A 26,673-nucleotide genomic window follows, 5' to 3' on the forward strand; every position below is an offset into this window, starting at 1 on the left:
CTTCTACAAGTACCTGAATTTCTGTAGATTAAACCATCAAGTTTCTAAACCTCCAGCAATAAATTTGGGTCCAGCAGCTAACAGAAGCATTCACACAAGGAAGATTCAACTGTTTGCCGACTGATGTTTCCTGCAATACAGAAGGCTGAAAGTCTAGAAAGCATTTCTAAGAAATTTTCTTGAGTTATTCTTCAAGGATTTTCCTTATCACTTTGGCCAAATGGATAGAGACACTATAAATAAAAAGTTTTGGTTGCTGCAAGCAACTCATTTCTCTCTCAAACTACTTTCTCATCGCATCGGAACAATAATGTAGCCATTTCTTGAAGTAAGGACGTCAATTTGTAAAAAATTAATATACTTACATACACACCAAATCACTAGACAGGCTACCAACTGGTACGGTTCTCAAGACATCTCAAAATTTAAGGTAACGTCACTGCAAGCTACTAAACCCAGACTGCATATATCAAATCAGAACAATCAACTTCAGGGTTTCTCTACATTGGGACAGCAAGAAAGTTAACGAAGGCGACGAGTCAATTCAAAACACTTGTTACTGATTAACTATTTCTGAATATGGTGCGAGTATGGCAAAACAGAATTTCAATACAAATGAGCTTAACGTATTTCTAAGTAGGATTAAGGTAACTGAGAAAGACAATTTTACTCAATAATAAGAATCACTACACCTGGTTTTCAAACAGAAATAGGTAGTATATTTTTTAAATACATACTGTAACATATTTAGATCTAAATTAATTTCTAGGTATTATGCAGTTAGGGCTACCGAACTGAAATGCACCATACCTCCACAAGGATGTTCAAATTCAGGAGTAGCAAAACCTTGGAGGTAGATTAAGGTACAGTAAATTAAAACTGCTTTACTTTTCAGGCAAAAGACCTTCACGGAAGTTTCAAATAATTGAAGATACAGACACTAGTTTTAATTAATCTGCCCTAATTTTCCTGAGAACTATCACACAGTAAAGCTCTAAAAACAACGTGAAGGCCAGTGAAGAGTGGCAGTCATCTTACATATTATTAAAGAGAAAGAAATTTCATCAGACTGTGGAAAAGAAGCAAAGCATTATAACGACAGATTCCCAGTAGTGCCCCCATAGATTTCAAGGGACTTTGTTGATGAAGCCTTAGTATCACCAACAACTAAACAAAAGAATGAGCATCTGTTGTAAATGAGGAAGAAAATTCTCTGTCTCTCTTCTTTAAATTAAGAGTCCCCATAATCTTATCTGGACATTTTTCCTCCTTATAAATCACTAGGCTTAAAATCACAGTTCCTGGCATTTTGTTTCAGCAGAAGTCTTGACCCTGTAAATGAAACCAAATGAACAGCATCTCTAAGTTGATGGAGACATGTCTGAAAGAGACACTCTTTACCAACACAATCAGAACATTTGTGTAAACAAAGTTCAGAGAATAAAAATCAGATTACTGTAAGTTTTACAAACTTCCATTTTCCCAGAAATAAGAAGCTCTTGCAGCAATCTTTCTGGTTAGGCTTTACTGTCACACCTTCCTATGTAGCTGTCGTCTACTGGAGATAAGCTTATGCCAGCAAAAATAATAAATTTGTGCAGTTTAATCACCTTCCTGAATAATAATACTGACAAAAGACTTAGTCCAGAAGAAATTGCACCTGCACAGAATTTCTCTTTTTTTTTTTTTTAGGTGATTCCTATAGGGTTTATAGAGCTTTGATTTTTTTATTGAGCTTTGATTTTTTGTCAGATGATTATGCCTTTACATTTGCAGAGAAGACGTCTCCTTAATGAGAACTTCTGCTAATAAACCCAAAGGCTTGTAATGTCATACAATTGTCTCGACTGTTTACAGGAGTCCTTTCACACACCACACTTGTACCACAAGTATACGATGTTTTCCTAGATACAAAAAGAGCATTTCACAGCACCCATTTAATTTAAATACGTTTACAATATCAGTGCATGCCAAGCTGTAATGCAGCTATTGAAGCTGTTGCCAACCCAGGAATAGTGCCCTCTCCAAGTTAACAGATGATTCTTTAAAAAACAAAAAAGGCCCAAAGAACAGCTCTAATAACACTGCCTTACATTTATAAACATGGTTTTCATCAGAAGCAATATACAATGCAGTTTTTCATATATACAAATATATATAAACATACAAGCTTGTATCCTAATGTAGCCTTGAGCGTTATAGAACCACATATGAAAATACAGGCCAAGATGACAGAATTACCTTTTAATTTAATTTACTTGACACTTTGAAACCTGATTAGCTGCAAGACTGAGACTAAAAGAAAAATTAATCACAATCCTATTATGACAGTGGCTTTCCAAAGCGTTTTTCCAGACTATGTTTCCTTTATACTACTTTCCAAAAAGCTTTGACCATGTTTCTTTTCATCTGTAGCATGAGAAGCGTTAAGGTCTTGTCAGAATGGCACCATTTACTCGCTGTGCTTTCTTACTTCTCTTTCTCTGCACAATGCATATGGGTTTCTGTATATGTCAGTATTTGCTCCGAAAATGCCAAGTGCCTCAGTACATTTTTCCACTTACACCACTGAGCTTGTAAATATGCTTCCTCTCTCTTTCTACCATTTTCTTCTCCTCTCACATCATTCTGTTTGGCAGTGTAATATCTGTAAGTGAAATAAGCTGATATTCCAGCCCCTGAAATGGTCCAGTCAGTACAAAAAAATATAATCTGGTGAATTCAGAAATGAGATTCAACTGGAGAGCAGCCTATAAATCTGAGGAGAGGAGAGGTAAAAAGCAAAAAAAAGGAACACAAGCAAAGGAGAAAATCCTAAGAAAATGAGAAATACAATAAATGAAGATAAAAACCAAAACAGGCCCTCAATATTTATATACTGTAAAACCAAATTAGGAACATACATTTTCCTTCTCTCTGATACTTAGATCTATTTTGAAATAGGCCCCCACATACCTTCTTCCATATGTGGAAAACCAACTTTTTTCTTCCATCCTTACCTATAATCCCAAAGCTTTCTTAGAACCACCTACTTATATTTTAAGCTGAAACACTTTAGCTGTTACTAATCATAACAGGAATGGTTTCGATTTCCAAACACAGCAGCCAAGATGTCAGGTAAGTTAACTAAAATAAGTCAAAAGGAGTATTCAAAAAGGAAAGCAGTTGAGTTTGAAAATTCCCATCTGATACAATCATCACCTGCCATCAGCAGACCATGCAAGCTGAAACCAAGTTATTAGGAACGGACACCTCGTGTCATCACAAACTTCTTCCCTTTAAATCGCACATCAGTATTTAGTGTTTCCATTGTATTTTTAAAACTTGTTTTCCTCCTTCTTACCGATATACTCAGCACATTTACCACAGCGAGAAGCACTCCACAGCTGTTACTCAAATGCCTACCAAATTTGTCATTTTAAATAGCAATCTGAATTTCTATTAAATACTGCAATTTCACACTCTTTCAAAACCAAAACCCACATGATCAAGAGAATGAAAAAAACAGTTTTCAAAGAAATATAAGAATAACTGAAGTATGATGTTTGATGCACCAAACAATTTTAAAACTACAATTAACTTCTATGAGTTCTGTCCGGAAAGCCATGAGAATGCCAGCTTTTATCTAGAAAGAAACAGAAAGCACTTTTTGGATCGGATAAGAAGCTCTTCACATGTACTACCTGTGTCAGGAAACTACGTGAAGTTTTTTGATGAGGGCTTTTTTGATGCGTTTTGTAACAGTCCCAGCTGTCCCAATGAGATCTACTAATGGAAAATGCATTAGATAATCCAAGAGTTTTTAATTATGCTACTACTTAGCCTACATTTCAGTTCCTGATTTACACATCCAAAAGAGACAAGAACAGAAAACAGTATGCTGACAATTAGACAAACATGACTTTGTATAACGTCATATAAATATCCGTATTTCGACTTATTTTCAAATACACAAAATACTCACTCTCCTAATGTCATCTAGTGTATTAATTTCTGGTGAAAGTCCACCATGAACACAAAGAAACTGTTGATTTAAAAGAGCAGCAAGAGGGAGACAATCAAAAGCTTCCATACAAGCGTCGTAGACTCTTTCCGAGTACTTTATTTTACCTGCAGGGAAGAAAACATAAACCATTAAGAAATCCGTATTAGATGGAAGAAGTAATCTAGTGGATCATAATTATAAAAAAATTCACAGAATTATTTTGCCTTATACAATTATACAGCGTACTTCAGTGTAAAATACTACTGATAAGTTTGTGATTTCTCATTTACAGTGAAAAGCTGGAAACTGTTTATAGATTACATTACTTAACTACATCAAAGAGGGTTTTAGCAGGGCAAATGATCCATTTATCACTCGATCAATACTTCCACAAGCCTCCAAACGGATGAGCAGCTTACATCACCAAGAGAGTTATGTTACTAGTATGGCTGAAATCAATTCCCCACATGGAAAAATTACTCGGCAGCAAGTTACTTTGCACTCTCAATCACAGCCAAGACAACAAAATAGCCTTCCTCTCTCCAGGATTTGAGAATCTATATTGATAAACCAAAATTTACTCCATAATGTATCTTTACAGCCAGCAGTCTTCTACATAACTCACACTCCCATGCCACGCTTAACTGCAAGGGATTCTACAGAAGTCAATGGGGCCTCCAAATGTTTGCAAGACCTTAATTAAGCCAACAGACAAACATCTCTCAAGCAAAGCGACAGACCGTAGATCAGCAGGTTGGAAGTAAGCTAATTTTACATTCTTACACAGTACTTACATTCTTGCTTAAAGGTAAAATACTCTGTTAGGTGTCTGCATTCATGATTGCCTCGCAAAAGAAATAACGTGCTTGGATAGAGAATTTTCAGGACCCATAAGTACAGCACACACTGTTGAAAAACAAAGACATTCAGTAAAATACACTAGTTTATAAGAACTTTGAAATTTATTATTGAGAAACACTGAGTAAGAACGTTAACAGCTTCAAAAGCAAGTACGGCTTAATGTGCCATTTTAAAATACAGCACTACTTCCTCGAGTCCAGTTCTGGACATGAGTTATGCAAATTGCTTATTACTTTTCTTAAGAACAGCACAGAACGCTGAAAAAATATGTGTATTTATTGGACACTCAATAATAAAACAAACTCAGCAGAATCATACTGCGGAACACGTTCATAGAGACAAATCACGCATGTGTTTGTGCCTATAATCTGATTTTATAATATGATTCTAAACACTGGCATAAGAAGGAAAGCAGATATTTATTAATACAGATTGAAGAAAAAAAAACCAAACACAAAACTATTTACTTTAAAGACAGCTATATCATCTGGAGACCGTTTTTAAACTAAGAATAGACAGAGTAAAGGTTTATTCACTCTTCAAGCAGCAAATTCAAAGAGTTATAGTAAGTTTCCATACAACATTATTATTGTATCATCAGCAGCAGCAGAGTTGAAGTCAGAGCCACAGAACATGCACAGTTCTTTCAGTTTATAGTCCCTTACCACCACCCAGCAGCCTTGCATGCCCAAAATGTATTTCTTAAATTTCAAATCTCATTCTTGCATTTTTAACTGAGCACAGAAATCTCAAAAACCCAGAAGTTTTGGACTACACTGAGATCACCTGCCAGTTGTTATTATTATTGTTCTCAATCAATACGAGTATCCTGAAGCTATCATTCTTCAAAATGATTTTGCATAGAATAGTAAGCACATAAAGGAAGAAAGAAAACAAAGGAACACTTTAAAAAACACAGCAAGCATGGAGAAATACATCAAAGATTTCTACTGTGAAGTTTAGCTAAACTAATTACTGAATTTTTCTTATCTTCTTAGTAAAAATATGCAAAAAACTAATTTTTCTAATGATACCACTTGCTTTCCAATGTTTCTATAACTCTAAAATATCCCGATATATCGCAAAGTCCCCAGACTCTTTAAAACTGTTTCCCAGCAGAGAGCATAATCAGTTTCTTACAAAACAACTTCTTATCATCAAATGAATACTTGAATTAATCTGGCAAGTTCTCCAATTGTGAACTGTTTTAGTTAAGTCAGTTTGTATGAAAAATTTATAACAGCTGGCAACCTTGAAAACATTCAATAGGAAAGTGGCAAAACAGTGCCTTCCTTTCAGGGAATGGATACTCCATTTGACTGGATTGCTGAGATTTATGTGTTCTCAAACATGTTACCTATTAAGTTGTTTGGTTTTTTACCTTTCGTCTACTGGTAGATTTATTTTTTATTATCAAATACAGACAAACTAATGTCAGAGTTCTCTATATCCTGTTACTCCCAGTACAAAAAAGAAGAACTTGCACACACTTATGTGAAGGACCCCATCTTGATCCCAGCAGTTTGTTATATACAATCACGGTAGCATGTCTTTAGCTTTCCTATTAGAATTGATAACATTTTTTATTTGGAAATGGGTTACTACTAAAATATCAATGCAATTAAAGATGTTTCAGGACAGACTGATTAAGAATTTATTAGTGAAAAATTAAATTTCACTGTTTGTACATTTTTAGAAAATTTCACCTCACTTTTCTGTGAAAAGTCAAATATTTTACCAAAAGTATATTATACTTCCAGTCATTAGGAGAGATTTTAAAGTAACCATATATGAAAACTCCTGGAGGTCAACTTAAACTTCCTAAATGTTAACTAAGGCAAAAACTTCAATCGGAAAAAAAATGTTAAGGTTAAAATGGAGAACAAACGGCTGATTTTCATGTATTAGTTTTTTCTTTCTCAAGAGGACCACAAAGCAGAGCCCCACCTTCATGCACTTGGCAGCAATTCAACTTCATTCAGATAATCTACCACCTACTTCACTGATGTTCCAACAGCCACTCAGGGTAGAAGAGAGCAGATTATCTCAATGAAGACAGACAAGCCTTTTAAGAACCCTGGAGTGGTTTTCAAGAGTATATTTAGCACATCTTTACATATTCCGCAAGCATATCTAGCATGCCAAATATTATATTAAAAATTAAATTAAAATCATATGAGGAAAAAAAAATTGAGTCTGTTCTTATTAACGTATTCAAGAACATCTATTGTTCAAAAGTTTTCTGTGAGTGTAATGGTTGAAAAGCTTTTATATCATGTTTTGATATATTAACATATAGTGTTGCTATGTAAATGTCCTTTTCAAGGACAATTACATTATTTGTAATCATCAAGAAGAGGCCAAGAAGATCGAATTAAGAAACAGGGAATGTCTGTTGAAATTTATCCTTATAAATTACTTTGAGGCAATCACTCTTGCTGCATCTCCCGTTTGTCTACCATCCCTAACAACCCCAGAAGGCATTGTGCATGCCCTTCACAGCATATACCCACACGTGGTATTACAACAGCATAATTTTAATACAGAAATGAAATATTATACACCATGACTTGCAAAATACTATTTCATATGGTACATCACTCTCTTAGATTTGGTATCTGTGAAGAGATCCCAAGCTGAGGCACTTCCCAAGCTGGCTCCAGAAGAACAGGTAACTTAAAAAATCACAGCTCTGAAACTAATTGATAGGGGTAAGTGAATATTTCTGGAATGTAGTATATTTAATAAACATGCTGAAAATTAGAAATATAATTTGAATTCAAAATACCTGAAAAATTAATGGCAGAAACACAGGTCATCCTTAGGGAATATCTGTAATCACCCTCAGAATTTTAGTAAAGAAAAATATTAATAATTATTAAAAAACATCTGATTACATAAGGAAAATGAATCTACTCTATACAGATAAATAGCTATGATAAATTAGAAGACCTTGCAGTCATGACTCACCTGTTTTCCAAAAACATACAAACACACCTTCCTGTATATTACCAGAGTAGCAGGATTATGTATAATAATGCTATAGAATTCAACTTTTTTAAAACTAACTAAAGAAAGAGGAGGAAAAATGAGTAAATCTGGTGATTTCAACAGGACAGTCCAAACGGCTGGTCGATATCCTCCTGTAAACAGGCCTTTGTCACAGGAGAAAGCACAGCAAGGAAGAACACATTCACATGTCAAAGCAGACCTAAAATTTAATTTTAAAACCTCCGTGAAAGTGTGCTTACAGAAAAATTTAGGACAAAACAGATTAATGTATTCAGTTACCTCTATACTAAAATAACCTCTGTCTACATAGTCACCGAGGAAGAGGTATCTTGTGTTAGCAGGTGATCCTCCCACTTCAAACAGCTTCATTAGATCAAAGAACTGGCCATGAATATCACCACACACTGCAAGCAAAAATTTTGTTCAAATTAATTTAAAAAAAATCTAACAGAAAAGTTACTAAGTTATAGTTAAATAAACAGCCACAAAGTACTTCTAATTAAGAGGAAAGGCAGGTACAAAGAAGGAATAACAGAAATTTTTGAAGCTTCCCCCTTTGTTATTCATTAAGATCCTGTCCTCACTACCTGTGACAATGCTGATGATTGCCCTGTTTGAATCTAGTGGATTGTGGAGTATTTTTCAAACACAGTTAATGCACTGAGCATTGAGGTCCTGGAAAGTTGTCAGCAGCTCTTTACTGTCCTCCTCAACCCCTTAGGTATCTTTGCGAATTCTCCTTGGTATTCATATTTGAAAATTCCTGCTGCTTTGCAGCAGTTTGCTGTGTCCGTGTGGGATTGAAACAAGCAGGGAGTACTGCTTTTGTTTCCGAGTCAGACTAACATACCTTTTTAATCTCATCATATCTTCTCTTTGCTCAGTTACTTTTCTCCTTCAAATAACCATGTTCACTATTTCAACAGTGGGATTTTCTTGTGTTTTTAGAATGAGAGACAGGACAAGACCAGTGGTCAGCAACCTAAGGCAGAAGTGCCAAAGATAGCAGATGGGAAGACTTTGAAGAGCACACAGCAAAACCAGGTCATCTCACAATTTAAAAAAAAATAATTTAAAAAAATGTACGGAAGACGACAACTGCTCCCAACTCCTCATTCCCACAGGAGTTCCCAGCTCAATGGAAGTCAGGAACTGCCTTCTCGCTTCTGCATGAGGCATTGCTGATAACAGGAATTTGAGAGACACTGCCTTTCGTTGATGGAAAATGTCACCGATCAACTGACAAATAGCATCTGCCGACTTCTCAGAGTTTATCAGCAAATCTTTTAGGAAAAAAGTTATTCTAATTTTGGAAAGAAATATCGGATATGGCACACCACACTTTAAAGGCTGTTATTCCCTTGGAGCAGACCATTTGTCATCATGACCTACAAAAAATTAGACTAAATAGAATGCGTCCTCTTTTATGTCACTTTTCTTAAGATTTCTACTCAAACAGAGCAAGAACTTTCCTTCTTTTTCAGCTGCCAATATACCAGTAGCTATGGGTAACTACCTGAATAAATGGAAACATAAAAATTCTAAACATATGGACAATACTGTAGTTTTAAGCTTTGTCTGGAGCTTCAGAAGACTCTGAGTTCAGAGGGCCACTTAGAGGTTTCCACTATTTCAATCATTCATTTTTTCAAAAAATGTCAATAATAATGATGTTCTGTTTAAAAGTTTTCGTTTACCTGATAATAAATTAAAGCAAGCTGATGTCCTAAGAGAAGCTTTTCAGATACTAATTTTATATAGGTCCATTTAGATGAAAACACATTCAAATGAAAGAAAATCCGATTTGAACACACAAATCAAATCTACTTTCATTATCATAAATAACACATATGCAACATAAGCTCTTTTCTATGAGTCCGGATTGTTTATAAATAAAAGTACTAAAGGACACCAATTCCACTTTTCACCCAGTCAAACAGAAATAGAACTAGTCAAAATGAAAATACTCCAAATATACTCCAAAACCCGCTAAGAGTCAGGTTTGTATCACAACGGACCTGGTCCTTCTGCATTGAAGAGGCTAAAACAATCTTTCAACACCTTCCAGAACTACTACCCTCACAAGAACATGGTTTTACATGCAATTGTCAGTCTCGCCTACAGAGGAACTATAAAGGTGTATTTCTCACTCAGAATTCCAGTTCACAGAATTTGCTTCAAACCACAGCAGTTAGCTTTTCTTCACATATTTAGATTTCAGGATAATTTTGAGTTCATTTTTTCTATTCCAGGTAGATGTCTTTATTCCCACTTTCAGCATTCCAGGAATTAGAAATCCATAATTCATCAGCATTTAACTACTTTCTAATTTGTCATTTTAATACCAATCGCACTATTTTTTTTCCTATAGGTTTAATGCCTTCATTTGCAAAATAATGCGCAGCCCATTTTTTCAGACCATTTGAGTGCTATTAAGCAAATGCAGTTGTGAGGGATAATTCAAGGAGATTATACAAGAAATTTTACTTTAGCAATCTTTAAGACAAACTCTACTGCTGAAAAAATTTGGCTTCTTTCCAGTTTAATTATGAGTGAAATTACCTAGAAATATTACCTGTAATTGGAGCTTCAACTTCTATCATAGTTTTTTCCCTCCGTAATATTGCAGCACCCTCATTGATGATTCTAAGTGCAATTTCTTCATCCACTCGACCTTCTTTTATCAAGTGGTTCTTCAAAATGTCAACCCTTGGTCTTCCATCTGTGTCAAACACTTCTTCAGATGTCAAGCGATGCGTTGGTGGAAAAGGGACAGCTAAAATTTAAAAAGAAGAAACAGGAATCACAACAATGTTATTTTAAAAATATACTCCATCTAGGATTGGATCTATCACCTATTTGAAAAAAAATAACATCTATAACGTGCAAGTTTGTAGAAACTATAAAACAGAGTTAGAAGGCACCATAACACGTACAACATTTGGAAGAATCAAAACTACCTTTGCAAAGGGACATCATCTCTCTCCAGCATCCTGCCATTCTCTGAAGGACTCAACAAGTATTGGGGATGCAGGAGATACATTTAACAGACACTCAGACTTGCAAAAGGCATTTTGAAATAAGCCCATCATCAAAGCCTCAAAAACAGAATAAAACAAAATAAACCAAACCAACCAAACAAAAAACCCACCAAAAGAAATCCAAAGCAAGAAAAGGATAGAGTAATGTTTAAAGGACTAGAAATAAAAGGAGGAAATAGCCAGCACCCGAAAAGGAAGAAGGTCGCTGGAGGAGGCCCACTAGAATCTGTGCTATTTAATTAATTCATAAATTACACTGAAAAGAATGTAACTCATAGAGTGATGCAGCCTTCAGGTGACAGTAACTATCCCAAACAATGAAGAATAGGGCAGGCTATGAAGAGCTACAGTAGTCGTCCGTGCTACTGAGTGGCTCAGCAAAATATAACACATTAAATATTAATAAATGCAAATTAATGAAGGAAATAAATCCTACTTTACATATAAAAATTACAGATTATAAAATTACTATTCACAAGGAAGGTCTTTCCTATAGTTCTACCAAAATACTTGATGCTCACAAGTCAAAGAAACCTAGAAAATGGAATGTTAAGAATTACTAACAGAAATAGAGAATAGTAGTAGAGAACCACTAAAAGGATAGAGAACTGCTAATACAAATAGAAAAGACAAGAAGATGCAATTATGCCGCTGATAAATTTAGTATGCAACTCTGGTTTGCCGATCTTATAGAAAAAGAAAGATTAATTACAAAAAGATTCAAGGAACAATAACAGAAATCAAAAAGAATGATCTCTGCTACAGCAGTAATTAAGTAGATGAGGATCCTAAACCCCTGAAAACTAAGGGGGACTCTAAGGAGGTCCATGGCAGGAGAAGGTGCAGGGAGAGCAGCGCTTGGGTGCTCTCAGCCCCGGAACGGCAGCAAGGGGCAGGATGGACTCTGCCAGTCTGAAGTTCTGTCAAACCACCCATTACGCAGCAGAACAAGTTCATACTATCAGAAAAAAATGTAATTGTGGGAGCCTACAGCAACGACATTGTCGGCTGAAATTCCTTCTTTGAGCTTGTTTTCCATATTTTCCTGTTGTGCTCTCTCTAAAAATATGAAACTAAGAGCAGACGCGGTCCATATACTAGAGACAACTTTAGAAATTACTGGAAGTATGAGAAGTCCTTGGATCCTGGCTCACGGGTCAAAAGCAGCCATATGTGATCCGTATCTCCAAGAAGTGGAGCAGACGAGAGGTCTGAGGCTGGGGACCAAGCCAGGCTCAGTAACAGCCCAGAGACCACACTTGATGGCCAGCAGCTTACGTGAATTACTTACTAAGCAGGAGCGTTGATTCCCAGGAGGATAGGGAAGCTCTACAGAGAGACCTAGATAGATTGGAGCATTGGGCCAAAATCAATGGCATGAGTTTCAACAGGGGCAAGTGCCAGGTTCTGCACTTGGGCCACAACAACCCCAAGCAGCGCTACAGGCTTGGGGAAGTGTGGCTGGAAAGCTGCCTGGAAGAAAGAGACCTGGGGGTTCTAATTGACAAGCGGCTGAATATGAGCCGGCAGTGTGCCCAGGTGGCCAAGAAGGCCAACGGCATCCTGGCTTGTATTAGAAATAGCGTGACCAGCAGAAGTAGGGAGGTGATTGTGCCCCTGTACTCAGCACTGGTGAGGCCACACCTGGAGTATTGTGTCCAGTTTTGGGCACCTCAATGCAAGAGAGATATCGAGGTGCTGGAGCGAGTGCAGAGGAGGGCAACGAAGCTGGTGAAGGGCCTGGAAAACAAACCCTATGAAGAGCGGTTGAAGGAGCTGGGACTGTTTAGTATGAGGAAGAGGAGGCTGAGGGGAGACCTCATCACTCTCTACAACTACTTGAAAGGACACTGTAGAGAGGTTGGTGCTGGTCTCTTCGCACAGGTAATTAATGACAGAACGAGAGGGAATGGCTTCAAGCTCCAGCAGGGTAGGTTTAGACTGAACATTAAGAAAGAATTTTTCACAGAAAGAGTGGTCGGGCATTGGAACAGGCTGCCCAGGAAGGTGGTTGAGTCACCATCCCTGGATGTGTTTAAGAGACGTTTAGATGTGGTGTTGGGGGATATGATATAGGGAAGAACTTTGTAGTGTAGGGTAGATGGTTGGACTCGATGATCCCAAGGGTCCCTTCCAACCTGGATGATTCTATGATTCTATGAATTCAAACAGTGGCAGTTCAGTTACCACACAAATGAACTATGGACGTGGGAATCGGGAGAAGAGGATACGTCAAAATTGCCAGGAAGCAGTGCAGCAGAATATCATCACATTCATGCAGGATTACAGGAAATCAAAATAATTTAATTTTTAAAAAAAAAAAAAAAAAAGCAGCACACTACTCTTGAAAGAATGAAATAAAAAGGGAGTAAAATAATTCAATTTATCTCAATTTAAATATTATTTTAAATATGTTTAAAAAGAAAAATTGGAGAAACACACAACTATTCAAAGATAAGAACTAGTAGAATGAATACACCTGTAGCTAGATTATTCATACTTTCTTACTCTCCAAAGTTAAACCATACATTCCAAAAATCAATACTTAAATACTAAAACATTCACTGACTTCATTTAAATTGAATTCTAGATTACTAGCAACATGTTGCTACCCTTCTGTTTTATGCAGTAATAAAAATCTATCAATAAAACAACTGATGCATAAATCACATATATATATTCACCAAAATTAAATTATACTAGAAAATAAACCAGAGAATTGCCTATTCTTCCTCTTATAAAAGTTGCTAAGTAGGAAGAAGCTGAAAAACATGCCTTGAGATTATACAGTGTAAAATAAATTTGGTGCCTTATTTTAGGACATAAAGCATTTTATTAACAGAAAAGCAATGGCATGCCTTGCCTTCCAGTCTCCTCTAGTAATGATTCAAGTTTCATTCGGAAGTATTAAAATTCCATGTAGTCCAAAAGTTAATAAACTTAATGTGTTTAAGAAATCAAGACAAGCGCTTTTGTTCTATGCTCAGTTGCTTAAAAACGTAAATCTGTCTCTGAAAAGAGAAGTCCATTGTTCCAACAAGATAAATTTTACTAATTTTTCAAAGCACTTAATTATGACCAAGCATCAATTACAGCATTCACTGTTTTTTTGAACTTGACTTTCCAACTTCATGTTCTCTTAATGTTATTTTTCAATTATCTGAAAGTTTATATTAATCCGTACATAAATTAGTTTTAGGCCATTTCTTCCTCCACTTTTTTTAACAGTTTGTGGGGCCATAACTGCCTTCAGCAACGCGAGGTTGAGCTCACCCTTTTATGAGAGACCAGACAATTCAGGAAGCAGATTTCTCCTGCTTTAATTGTTGTAAAAGCATTAGGGATCACACCTTCCCAGAACTGAAGTCCATCACCTCCAAGGCACAGTTTTGTTGGAATTGTGCTTCATTAGTTCTAGCATTATTTCTAGATAATGAACTACTTAAGAGAAAGATGACCCTTCTTTCTTTTTGGGGCTTTTTTTTGGGTAGATACAGGGTGTGATAGAGAATGGTCTGTTTTTCCTTCTCCTATGTACAAATTATTACTGATTTTGACTACCAATGCCTCAACATTCAAAAAGATGATGTTGACCTCCTGCTTACGACAGATCAGAGATATTTCAGGGCTTCTAAGCATATGGCAGATGAAATTTTCTTCTCTTAACATGTCCACGTAACAAATTTCAGATCAGATTTGCAAAAGAAATTAATTCTGACTATTTTAACAAACTACAGCTTTGAGTTCATCTAGCAAGTTACACTTTCTGGGAGCCTGTAAAACCAGATGTTTCTGTCCAGTGTCTGGAAAGAACTGTCTCAAATTATTTGAATTAATACTTATTTATATTTATATACTTATAAAGGTTCAACTTAAAAACTGTGTATATCCAGGGATTATGGATAATGTCCCAAAATCCCGAGTGTTAGCATCAGATGTAGTTAAGTATCTGTAAAGTTGTATTTGCCTCATAAAAAAACCCGAAGTCTTAAACCTAGTTCCTCAGAGTTTAACAAAATCCTTTTCACACAACACATGTATTTTCCAATTGCTCAAGAAAAGTTTTTTTTAGAATAATAGAGAAGGCAGAATAAAACATGGCTAAAGATTTTATCTGCACTATCCAGCTGAATAAAATGGTAACACTTACTGTAAAAACTGTTCCTTTCCAATTTATACTTTAATTTTTGTCTCAACAATAGTTAACACTGTATTAGAGCTCATACCTTTGAAAAATATTACAAATAACATCTTTTAATAGGTTAAGGATGATAATTTTTGAAGCATGTAGACAATTTCTGCAAACTAATGGGTTTAATTAAACCTTTGATGAAGTAGTAATAGAATGTTATAGCCTAAGGAAAAAGAATTGCAGCATGATGTGTTCCAAGACAGAAATATAACCCATGTTTCAAAGTCTTTGTGCATAACCTGCGCTCTTGGGACTGTAACGGAATGGTAATTAAGAGGAATTACCCTAAGGAAATAACATGCTGTTGGTCATTAAAGGATTCCCTTCTTCCATCCCCAGCAAAGCTAAGCAATAGAAAAGCATTTAGAGATGAATCTCTAAAGCAACACACTGCAGTACAAAACAACAGACTATGTCCTGTTAGTAAAAGCATAGATGTTAGTAACAAAAATAACACATCATGATTTACAACAACATAAAAGATTGTTTAAAACAAACCATTTCTTACTAGCCAAAGTTAATCAATTTCACTTTTAAAATACATATGGATGATATAATTTTAACTAGTTGATTCAAAATGTTAAACAGTGATGCTGGGGAAGAAAACAGGGAGTAGCTTTTGGGATTTGTTAACAAAAAGGGTTTGATGGTTTTTATTACTATTTGTATATGCATTTAAAAAGAAGAGGGGGGAAAAAAAATCACCTTTCCTTTAAACTGCCATGCTACTTGAAACAGAGATATCAAAAGCAAAACCTCTAAACCTAGTTTTACACTGACTTTCCACAAGCCTCTGGGTACGTTTATAACTCAGAAGAAAGCACGCTACAGAGATCCAAAAGTCAGCACCAATCTGAATGGATAAATTCACAGGACATGTGAAGAGGTTCAAAAGTAGAAAAACTCCATTAGCAGAGCGCTTTACTCGATATCATAATCCCTGCTGAGAGGGGCAGTGCGGCAACTAACACAAACACGCTACTTCCAGACCCAAAGCAGATCTCCCATTGCCTGGTAACTGAGTACAACAGTAGCTGCTAATAAAATCTTACATGCAGATACTGTAAATTTAAGGCACGCTGATATATATGCCCATTTTAACAACCTCAGTTAAATCTGGCTTGTATCAGAGACACCCTGTTGGAACCGGCTCGGGAAACAAGATGAGATCAAAGCCCCTAGACTAATGGTAGGAAAAAGTATCAGGGATCAACCATACAAGGTACCATACTTCCACAAGCAAACTATTTTCTGCTCTTAAGACCTTAAAACTTATATAATTCTTTTTTCCTCTGACAGTGAAAGAAAATTAGCCATTTTTCCCCTATAATCAGGAGCCCATGACACGTTCCATGAACTCAGCTCTGGCTGTAAAAGCATGCTCAACATCCCAGATTTCATTTTCTGGTTTTAAGAGTGCTTTTGATTTCACAGATAACATCTCAGCTCACATTACTAAGGTTACTAAACACAGACCTCGTGTTTGTAAAGAATTTCTTGCTTCGGTGGTAGGTACACATGAAAGAGTATATAATGTTTGTCTCCACTAAGTGCTATCATATATCAATACAGCCATGGTGTTCTGGGAAGGGATAGGCCAGTATCCTTCGTTCTGTCAGCGGGTTTATCACCACGATAGCACAGTTTTCTGCGGTTTTTCTGCTGTTTGGTCAGGTTTTGTGGGCTTTTGGTTTTATAAATGCATTGCTGTCTGTGTACTGTCACTCAGAAGGATAACAAAGCCTAACACCTAGCGCATCTTTCCGTCTGTCCCTGGAGTTTTCCTGCCCCTGCCAACATCCACGCAGAAGAAAGAGATGTAGCGCCCATGGCTGCTACGAGGACAGAATACATCCAGTCATCTTCCTGCATTTGGCAGAACAGATTTGAAAAAAATAGCACAAAGACATCACAGATGGTCTAGGGACCAGTAACCTTGAAAATATTAGTTAAGCACAAAAACACACTAGCATCTACTCCAATCAGAAACCTAGACTCAATAGTTGTCAAAAGATAGGAGTTACCACATTCATCCCAAGCAAGAAAGCACAGATTCAGCAAAGTCAGTTTCTTGCAAATTATATTTTTCCTACGTGCCACAAAAATCTACCCCTTTACTCGAGTCTCTTTGAATGCATGCCGCCTGCTGTATTAACAAGCACTCCAGAAGCAAGGCAAAATGACCCCATAACCCTTGAAACCCTACAAAGGCACTGCAGGCACTATTTATTTTATCTTCACTTGCCACGTACTTGCAGTCTTAAAAGTTTCATGGAATTTTAAATCTCAAATGAAACTACTGATATATCTAGTACGCCATGGTGCATTCATCTTTTATACTGTCTGTGTGATTTTCCAATTCAGTTGGCTGATGCTTTTGGAAGTTTCTCTCAGGAAAAATGTAATTATTTGTTTGAAAAATATTTAAAGATGCTTTCCCCATTAAGATGGCCATAGTGTGTTATGCCAAAAGATTGTTTAGTGCTTAAATGTGCTTCTGGCAGTGATGGATTCACAGGTCTTTCCCTCCCCATACTCTCTGTTTTCCAAATGGTGGTTTAAGGATTTCCCCTAGAGTTTCATCCAGATCATCCCGTTTACAATCACTGATAGAACTATTTTTCACTATTTTGTGAGACCCTGAATAGACACTTTTATAGTTTTTGCTTCCACTGCACCTTATTGCTATGAATTCCACAATTATAATTACACATTATATGAAAAAGTGTTTCACTTTTCCTTTATACTCATTTCTGGAAAATTTTTTTTACTACTGCATTTCTCCCTTTCACACAGGGAGACAAGAATTACAGTTGTTTCCTATTCAACTTCTCCATTAAATCCCATTCCTGATGTAAGCAATATCTAACTCTGTCCCCCACTCACCTACCCCTTTTCCAAGTCACAGATTTCTCATCTTTGTTCCTCACACTGCATGAAAGCCACTCTGTGCCTCCAAATGTATCTTTAGATAAAGAAAGCAGTCAGAAGGGGGGACCAAAAATTATAGAATCATAGAACAATAGAGTGGTTTGAGTTGGAAGGGACCTTAAAGATCATCGAGTTCCAACCCCCCTGCCATGGGCAGGGACACCTCCCACCAGACCAGGTTGCTCAAAGCCCCATCCAGCCTGGCCTTGAACACCTCCCGGGATGGGGCAGCCACAGCTTCCCTGGGCAACCTGTTCCAGTGTCTCACCACCCTCACAGGAAAGAATTTCTTCCTGAGATCTAATCTAAATCTCCCCTCTTTCAGTTTAAAACCATCACCCCTCGTCCTATCACTCCACTCCCTGATAAAGAGTCCCTCCCCATCTCTCCTGTAGGAGATGCTGCTATTACATGCTGCTGTTGAAGATGCGCATAGAACACAAGACACATGTAACAGCGTGATGGTGCGTTCTCTTTTTTTCTAAATTGATTTTCTAATAATCCCTAAATTCCTATCAGCCGGTTTGACTGCCACTGCACTAACATTTTCAGAATATTATTCATACAGACCCTAGCATTTCTTTCCCAAGTTCACTGCCCTCTATGTTTAAGCAAGAATTTTTCTTTCCTTTGTAGAGTTTACTCTGCCTTTCTCAGAACAGCATCTCCTGCACCTTCTCTGCCCAGGCGCTCAGCCTAACGAGCTTTCTGAAACATCTCGGGAAGTTTACTATCCTGAATAAGTGTTATGATTTGCCATTCACTCTGTTTTCTAAATAACTTATGAATACATTTAAAGAGCACAGATGACAGATGTTAACCTCCCTCAACCATGGCAGTTTCTTACCTATTAACATCCTTTCTTTCCTAACTAATTTTGATCCAAAAGAGGGTATTTCCTCTTTTGCTTACTTTAAAGGCTCTGACAAAGGAACCTGATGAACAGTTTTGCCTGGACCCTCCAGCTCACTGGCTCCTCCAAAATATCCTAACAATTTCTCTTGACTTCCATCTATGAAAACTCTACCAACTCCTCTTTAATACTGTATTTCCCCGGGGACATATTTAGTCCACTCTTTCTTACAAGTGCTATAAATCTACTTAAATTAAACTTACTGATCTACAGCTCTCCGGTTCAATCTAGAGCTTTTAAAAAAACGCTGCTGTGCTCCATTTCTCAGAGTCAGAAGATGAGTTATGCCACAGGCTATGGAAAATAAATCCGCAATTTTGCACCCAAAAACCCCAAAGAATTCCTTTATATCCACTAGACAAATATCTTCTGGTCCTGGGATATTTTTTTGGAACATTTGTTTTGTTGATTTACATTTCACTGAGACAATTCTTTGGTCCCATCCAGTAATAAGAACTGATTCATGGGCGAGAGAGTCCTTAGTTCCTTACGCAATAAACACAGATGTAAGCAGTCACCAGATTTTTCTGCCCTGGCCTTACCTTCCCAAGCCTCAACTGCCAATTGGCTCTACTAAAATTAAAGCAGCTTTTCATTTTTGGGTGGGGTTTTGTGGGTTTTGTTGTTATTTTTAAGATTCATTCACTCACACAATCCTCTCTCTCTAATACGAAAAAGAAAAAAAGAGTATAAGGCAAGTCAAACACTAACTTATCAGAATTCAGTTCCATTCCCTTGTCTCTCCCAAAACAAAACTGTGATTTATTTTTTTTAAATTTTTTTTTGAAGTATGACCTTTTTATACTCTGCTGCTTTTCTGGATCATTTTAGAATCATTTCTGACCAGCAGCATAAAGGCATTTTGAAGTGCCTTATATTCCTAAAGCAGCCCTCATGCTGCCTGTAAGCACTTATCCTTTTACCTGGTTTTTTGGTTTTGTGGTTGTTTTTTTTTTTAGCAGATGCTGAATTTTAAAGTTAAATACTGCAATGATTTCTTTTTCTCCTGCATGGAAATAATTGTTAAAATCATCTATTAGCGTCTTAATTTAGGACCCTGCTCAAGGCTATGAGTTACTTCTCTTTGGGATTCCCTGAAGAGTGGTTTCAATGAGCTACCATTTAATATCCAAAATGACTGTCAACCAGACGATGTATCACGACTTTTATCCAAAACAAAGGAATACTGAAGCCTCCCATTTCCACCAGAACAAACATCATCTCCAAATTTAGCAAAAAACAGCCACTAGGATCAAGGATGGCAAGGTCCTGTGGATTGCATCCCAAAGCCTGGCAGCATCTGGAGTGGGCAAAGTGCAACGCCTGGGAGGACAGAGCCATTCCAAGTACAACTTTGTGGTGGGTCCAGAGAAGCCCTGGTGCTTTTCCCTCAAAGGAAAAACAACGAAGGCTCATTCCTGCCATGCCCAGGACCACTCTATCAAACTGTCTGATCTTACAAGCACTTCTTCCTCCCTATCAGTGACAAACGCTTTACTACAAGGTAGTAAAACATTTGTTTTCATAGAAAAGATACGGTACAATCACAAATTTAACTCTAAAGTCCCATGCACTGGAAGGTCGAGTGCAGCAACTGAAGTCAATCATCCAAGAAGAAAAAAAAAAAAAAAGGCAAACCCAAATGAACCAGATAGAGCAGTTAAATCTCAATGCCACTTTAAAGAAAAAATACTTCCCCCCCCCCCGTGATTTTGAAAGAACATAAAAGAGGAAAACGCTACCTTCACCAGACGGTAAAACACTATCATTCTCCAAAGATGAAGAAGGTGCCTTAGAAAACAGTGAATCAAGACGACAGGTACATTTTCTCATCTCTTTTTATAAAAAGCAGTAACAAAAGCCTCGCCACAAGACACCTTTTGGAAAGTAAATGACAAAAACTGACTTTAGACATTTCAATTCCATAGCTAACCGTTCATTTATAGGAAACTCTGTAAGTACAAATTACTCAGACAATTTAACTAAACCACAAAAAGAGAAAATTTGAGCTTTTTATACACTTTAAAAGCAACCAATGATCTTTGATGCTACAATTCATACTTGGGAAGGCATGTCGGACCAACACAGTGAGGCTGGATCGACTGGAGATTTAAAGCCATTATTATGTTTATTATACGTTTATCTAATACGAACACTACACCTGATAACCTTGCAGATATCTTTCTAGATATATGCACTGCCCACTAATTGCTAAATATACAGGCCAACATATAAAGGGGGACACATCCTAATTGCTATCCTACCTTATCAGAAAACATTAGTTACTGATGATACAATAATTTAACCATTTTTTCTTGGGTGAGCATCTGTTGCCCATTTCTGCCAACATATATTATTAGTGGCAAACAATTTAATTTCTTATGGCCTCTGAAATTTAATGGTCTCTGTTATTTTTTCCCCCTCTTCCAGTAATACAGAGGAGGAAAACAGAGCTAAAATAAAAGCAAGAGATGAAACAATGCAAATACCAGCAAGCATTAAGTCCTACATTCACATTTCCCCCAAAAAAGACCTAGTACACAGAGAGCATGAAAGATGAAATATGGACCGATACACAGACAATATTACTACATTTTTCTCTGTGGTTGTTCTCAAGGACCTGAGACATTATAAATGAACTATCTCAGCAAGGAGAGACAGAAAGCCTGAGCGCCTCAAGGATGTGTTCTCTTGGGAACAAAGGTGGAACATAAAAAAAAAAAAGTAGCATATTAAGAAAATTTTTACACTGTTTTTCTTCTGCTACAGTGGATCACATTAAACAAAATAAACACGAAAAAATTACTGCCTCACAAAGAATCCCTAAACCTTATTCCAGCAAATAAATTCACTAATAATTATCAATAAATAAGTTGATGACCTACAATGATTCACAAGCATTACAGAAGTTAAAAGTATAAGACATTCTGCAATCATTTGAACTGTTGTCTTAACGGTTTCACCAGCATGCCCAGTCCACACGTTTCCAGTATAAAAAATTAGCGCTTTTAGGTCCCCTGGTATATCGTGTTATCTTGACAAAAGCAGAAGGCCCATTTTAAGAAAATATCACCGTATCTGTAATCTATTCATCGTACAATAGAACCACAGAATGGTTAGAGTTGGAAGAGGGACCTCAAAGATCATTGAGTTCCAACCCCCCTGCCCTGGGCAGGGACACTTCCTTAATAGGTAAGAGGACGGTGAACATTTCTTGGAATGCGAGCGGCACCACATCTGTTTGCAAAGAGGGATGTGACAGGGTTGTTACATTTTAACGTGGTTTCAACAAAGGTATTTATGATACTCCCACTCGGCGCTGACATAACCTGCAATCTTGCACCCCTGAGGTCGCCATCTAAAAAAATTATTTCCAACTGCAGTGCACCTAATGGGGGGACGACCAAACCACCCTGTCCTTCACATCAAGAACACGGACAGCCTGGCACAGCTGCCCAGGCTTTCTCCAGAAGCCAGTGATTCAGCACGATAGGTACGGACAGGACAGGTCACCAGAAGGAACAGAAAATGGCCGATATATGAACATTTAACTGGTTGTAATTATGTCAGACGAAGCTGTCAAAGCCTGATTACCTTTACAATAGTTCCGTATCCTACACACCCAGATTTCTAAGAAATACTGTAACCCCAGGCTGCAATCCCGTTAGAATGAAGCAAGTCTTAACCATGATTTTAAACAACCAGGTGCATAGGTCACATTTAACAAGCTGAATTACCGAGCGATTGGAAATCAGCAGGTTTTCCAGTGCACTCTGAAGTATCTAATCGCTTACCATTAGTTCTCTTGCATTGTTCAAGGAACTTAATTTGTTACAACAAATTGCAGTAAAGGTACAAAAATTCAGCAAGTCTAAACACCATACGTTAAAGTAGCACTAATGAGTACGAGTTTCCAGTAGGCTAGTTTCAACGTTTTCTACTTTTACTCTTGCAATTTGTTCAAACAAATCAACAGGTTAAGCAATCCAAAATGAGTAACGACTTACTGTGAGCAAAGCTTTCCAGCTTACTGGAAAACATGCCGATTTCCAAAACATACTATGGGATTCCAAGGCTTTAATTAAGACCTGCTGAAGACAAAAGACATCCCTTTCGTTTCCCAAGACCCCCTGGTTATATAAAAAGTTAAAGGAACAGATCTCTCCGCCCCTTTGAAATCAGTCAGGCGCTGTGTTCCTAGGAACGTCAATCTTAAAAGCAGGCTGCTTTACGTACAACCATGAATTCCAACAGCCCAGGTCTGCGATCACAAAAAGCCGCGCTGCCATCGTCTATAAATACAGTTCAATATCAAAATAAAATGATCTGTAATTTGAATAAACCAAACGACATTCTTTGAAGTGTTACCTATGCTATTGTCTTAACTGACAATTTAGATCTAACGAATGTATTGAAGGATACTTCTGTTGCGAAGGATTATTCTCCCCACAAATACTGAAATGACACACTCTATGTGCTCTGGAGCAAGGATCTTGGTATTTTACAGCATTTTAGTCGCTAGAGCATCTTCATTCTGCACAGATGCGTGTACTTTAAAACGTTTTAGTTTTTTTTCCTGAGAAGTATAACGTTCGACTTCTAAAGGCTTCCCACGAGACCGTGCTACCAAGAAAGGCCACGGAGAAATAGATCAAGGTGAATTTCCTCCATCAGAACCGGGAGCCCGAGACCCGCAGCCAATGGAAGGGGCGGCAGCACCTTCCCATTCCCACTCCCACTCCCTCTCCCCCGGCGCTGTCAGCTTCTGCAATGGCAAGGATCGCCCTCTGCATAGACGGAGGAAAAACCCCCGCAGAGAACCGGCCGTGAAGGGGCCAGACCCCGGGGCGGGGAAGCCGGTAGCCCCCGGCCGGCCGAGCCCAGAGCACACCGGTGCCGACACCCCCCGAGCAGCCCCTCCGGGCGGGATCCGCCAGGCCCGCAGGCCTCGGCCGGGCGGCCCCTCCGCCCCACGGCCGGCCCCGGGGCTCACCGCGGGCAGGGCCAGCCCCGCTGCCTTCCCGGCCGGCCTCCGCGCCCAGCTGGGGCCTCCCCCCCGCCTACAAACCCAGCCGAACCCCGGGTACCTCACGCCCGGGAGGGCATCCCACGCCCCCGGCAGGCAGCCGGGCGGCCCTCCCGCCGACACGCCGCCCCCGCCCGTGGGCAGCCCGGCACCAGTCAGACCCCCCAGTGGCGAGCAAAGGCCAGGGCGCCCCTCCGAGCCCGGGCGGCCTCTGCCCCGCCGGGGGTCGCGGCCGGCGGCTCCCCCACCGCGCCGGGCAGCCATGTTCCCCGCGCCCCCGGCGGGCCCGGGCCCGGGCGGCGCCAGGCCGCGGGTTCCGGGGGAGGCTCACCCTTGACGGCGCGCTCGCTGGTGGCGTGAGGCGGCAGCAGCAGCACCTTGCTCCCTTCCTTGGCGGACATCGCTGGGCGCTGCCGGGCTCCGCCGGCGGCTGCTGGGCGCGGCGGCGCCTTCGTCCGCCTCCTCCGCCGGCGGGCTGGCGGGGAGAGGGGGGCGCGGCGGCCGGCGGCGAGGCGGGGCGGGGGCGGCTAGAGGCGCCGGGCGGCGGCGGCCCAGCGGAGGAACATGGCGGCAGGCGCGGCTCCCAGCTCCTCGCGCAGCGAAGGGACAGTCCGCCTGGGGCCCGGCATGCACCGCGGCCGCCACCCCGCGAGGGGACTACGGGAGCGTGGCGAAACTCCGGGCTCCGCCGCGCCGCCAGCCCGGCCGTTAGGGACCGTGGCGAAACTCCGCTCTCCTCCGGGGCGGCGCCTCCGCCGCGGGGCGCGGGGAGGGGCGGAGGCTGCGGCCCGGCGCCTCCGGGCTCTCTCCCCCCTCCCCCCCCCCTCCTTCTCCACCCCGGCCGGGGGAGGCGGGCGAGCAGCCGGCAGCGCCCCCGCCGCGCCCGGGACGGGCGGGCGTTAGGCCGAGCCTGGGGGGGGGGGGGGGGGGGGGGGCGGGGTGGCAACGCGGGGGCGGCGCGGCGGGCGGCCCGGCCCGGCCCCCAGCGGCCCCTCAGCCGGTGAGGGCCGGCGGCCACCATGGAGAGCTCCGCGGGGCCGCCCCGGCCGCTCCTCCCGGCGGGGCAGGGGCAGGGGCAGGCCCCGCCGGCGGCGGCAGGGCCGGGGGAGCCATTTTGTCAGGCGGTGAGGGCTGAGGGGCCGCCGCTCCCGGCCGGGCCGAAGGGGAGTCCCTTGGTCCCCTCCTCAGAGCGAGGGGCTGCCTCCGTCCCCTCAGCGGGCACCTCTCGCCTACAGCACCATTGGGGGAGGCCCAACAGCCTCCCCTCTGCAGCCTGGGCCAGGAGGTGGAGAAGGAGGAGGACGAGGAAGGAGTTCCCCCCAGGATGGAAGCACCAGGTAATTCAGAAATGTCTCTGCCCCAGCCCTGGAGCTGAACACAGCGGGCAAAGGAGGTGGGCCAGGAGCGGTGACAGCCCTGGGTACCGCAGCCCCTCGTGGGCCCTGACACCCCTCAAAGCTGCATGAGGAGACAGTGGGGCAGCGGCACAGCTCCACCGGCCTGATCCTTGCAGATACAGCCCTGCCATCGTAGAATCATGGAATTGTCTGGGTTGAAAGGGACCTTTAAGATCATAGAGTCCAACCATCAACCCAGCCCTACCTAGTCCACCACTAAACCATGTCCCTCAGCACCACATCTACCCCTCTTTTAAATACCTCCAGGGATGGCGATTCCACCATTTCCCTAAGCAGCTTGTTCCAATGTTTGATAATCCTTTTGGTGAAGAAATTTTTCCCAATATCCATCCTAAACCTCTCCTGGTGCAAACTTGAGGCTGTTTCCTCTTGTCCTATTCCTTCTTACTTGAGAGAAGAGATCGCCCCCCACCTCACTACAAACTCCTTTCCGGCAGTTGTAGAGAGTGAAAGATCTCCCCTGAAACCATTTATATACAAACCATGCAAATATTGTGTAGAGTAATAGGTCTAATCATATGCAGGGCATAAGACAGGGGAGAAAGGTTGGTACAACCTTGACGTAAGCTAATCCGGTCATTCTTTATGACCATTCCATATCACATTAACTTTACTGATGGGAAAATATCCAAGTGGTTCTTGCTCTCCGGCTGTTAATTTCATCCTCTTTCCTCCAATTTAGTATATCCTCAGTTGTAGCAGTGCAGGTTGGCTGTAGGGACTGCACTGTAGTTGAGATCACAGAAATTAGCTGGGTTTTAAAAAAAACTCAAACAAAAACCACCCCCAAAAACCCAACCCCCAAAATCTCTGAATTTGGCATCACTTAAATATCTGCCAACGAACTCAGTCAGATCTAGCAAACACCTAAATACTTACACTGCATTTGATTAAATATGGTTATATCTAAAGAGTTGCTGCTTTGCTTCTCAGCTAATAATATAGCTCTTATGCATCACTTGTACTGAGCTGTACAAACTATTTCACACAATAAATCAGGCATTTAAGAAAGAAAAGTCGTTCAGAGAGAATAGTTTCCAGCAAGGTCTTGGTTCTTGCCTCATTGACGTCCAAGGGAAAAGGATGACATGTGAGGTGAGGACCTGCCATCTTGAGCACAAAAAGCTGTTTGGCTCAAGGAAAAATATATTAAAATTGATGGGTTACACAAGCGCTTGGTTTAACCTCGCTTTTTTATTACATGGCCAAGACAGTCCAAGCAAGAAACTTTGAATGAAACATCACTGTAAAGACATTCAAGGAAGCAACTGAAAATTTTAAGGGAATCAGAATT

General features: G+C 40.1%; 1 protein-coding gene across 5 annotated transcripts in view; it reads right to left on the reverse strand.

Moving 5' to 3' along the window:
- PPP3CB (protein phosphatase 3 catalytic subunit beta) overlaps window positions 1–24,362 on the reverse strand; it is a 44,211-nt gene extending 19,849 nt beyond the window's left edge. For 3 of the 5 annotated variants that reach the window (XM_074155337.1, XM_074155336.1, XM_074155335.1), the window contains exons 1-4: window positions 10,434–10,626; window positions 8,138–8,262; window positions 4,780–4,891; window positions 3,965–4,110 (exon numbers count right to left, since the gene is read on the reverse strand). In XM_074155337.1, the coding sequence (XP_074011438.1) occupies window positions 3,965–4,110; window positions 4,780–4,891; window positions 8,138–8,262; window positions 10,434–10,461 (411 nt within the window). In that variant the 5' untranslated portion in view covers window positions 10,462–10,626. Of the gene's footprint in view, window positions 1–3,964; window positions 4,111–4,779; window positions 4,892–8,137; window positions 8,263–10,433; window positions 10,635–24,292 lie in introns of those variants that run through there. The other 2 variants (XM_074155334.1, XM_074155333.1) reach the window with 1 other exon arrangement.
- Window positions 24,363–26,673: the final 2,311 nt, after the last annotated feature.

Source organism: Numenius arquata, chromosome 10 (genome assembly GCF_964106895.1).
Source record: "Numenius arquata chromosome 10, bNumArq3.hap1.1, whole genome shotgun sequence".
In the NCBI taxonomy this organism is placed as follows: Eukaryota; Metazoa; Chordata; class Aves; order Charadriiformes; family Scolopacidae; genus Numenius; species Numenius arquata.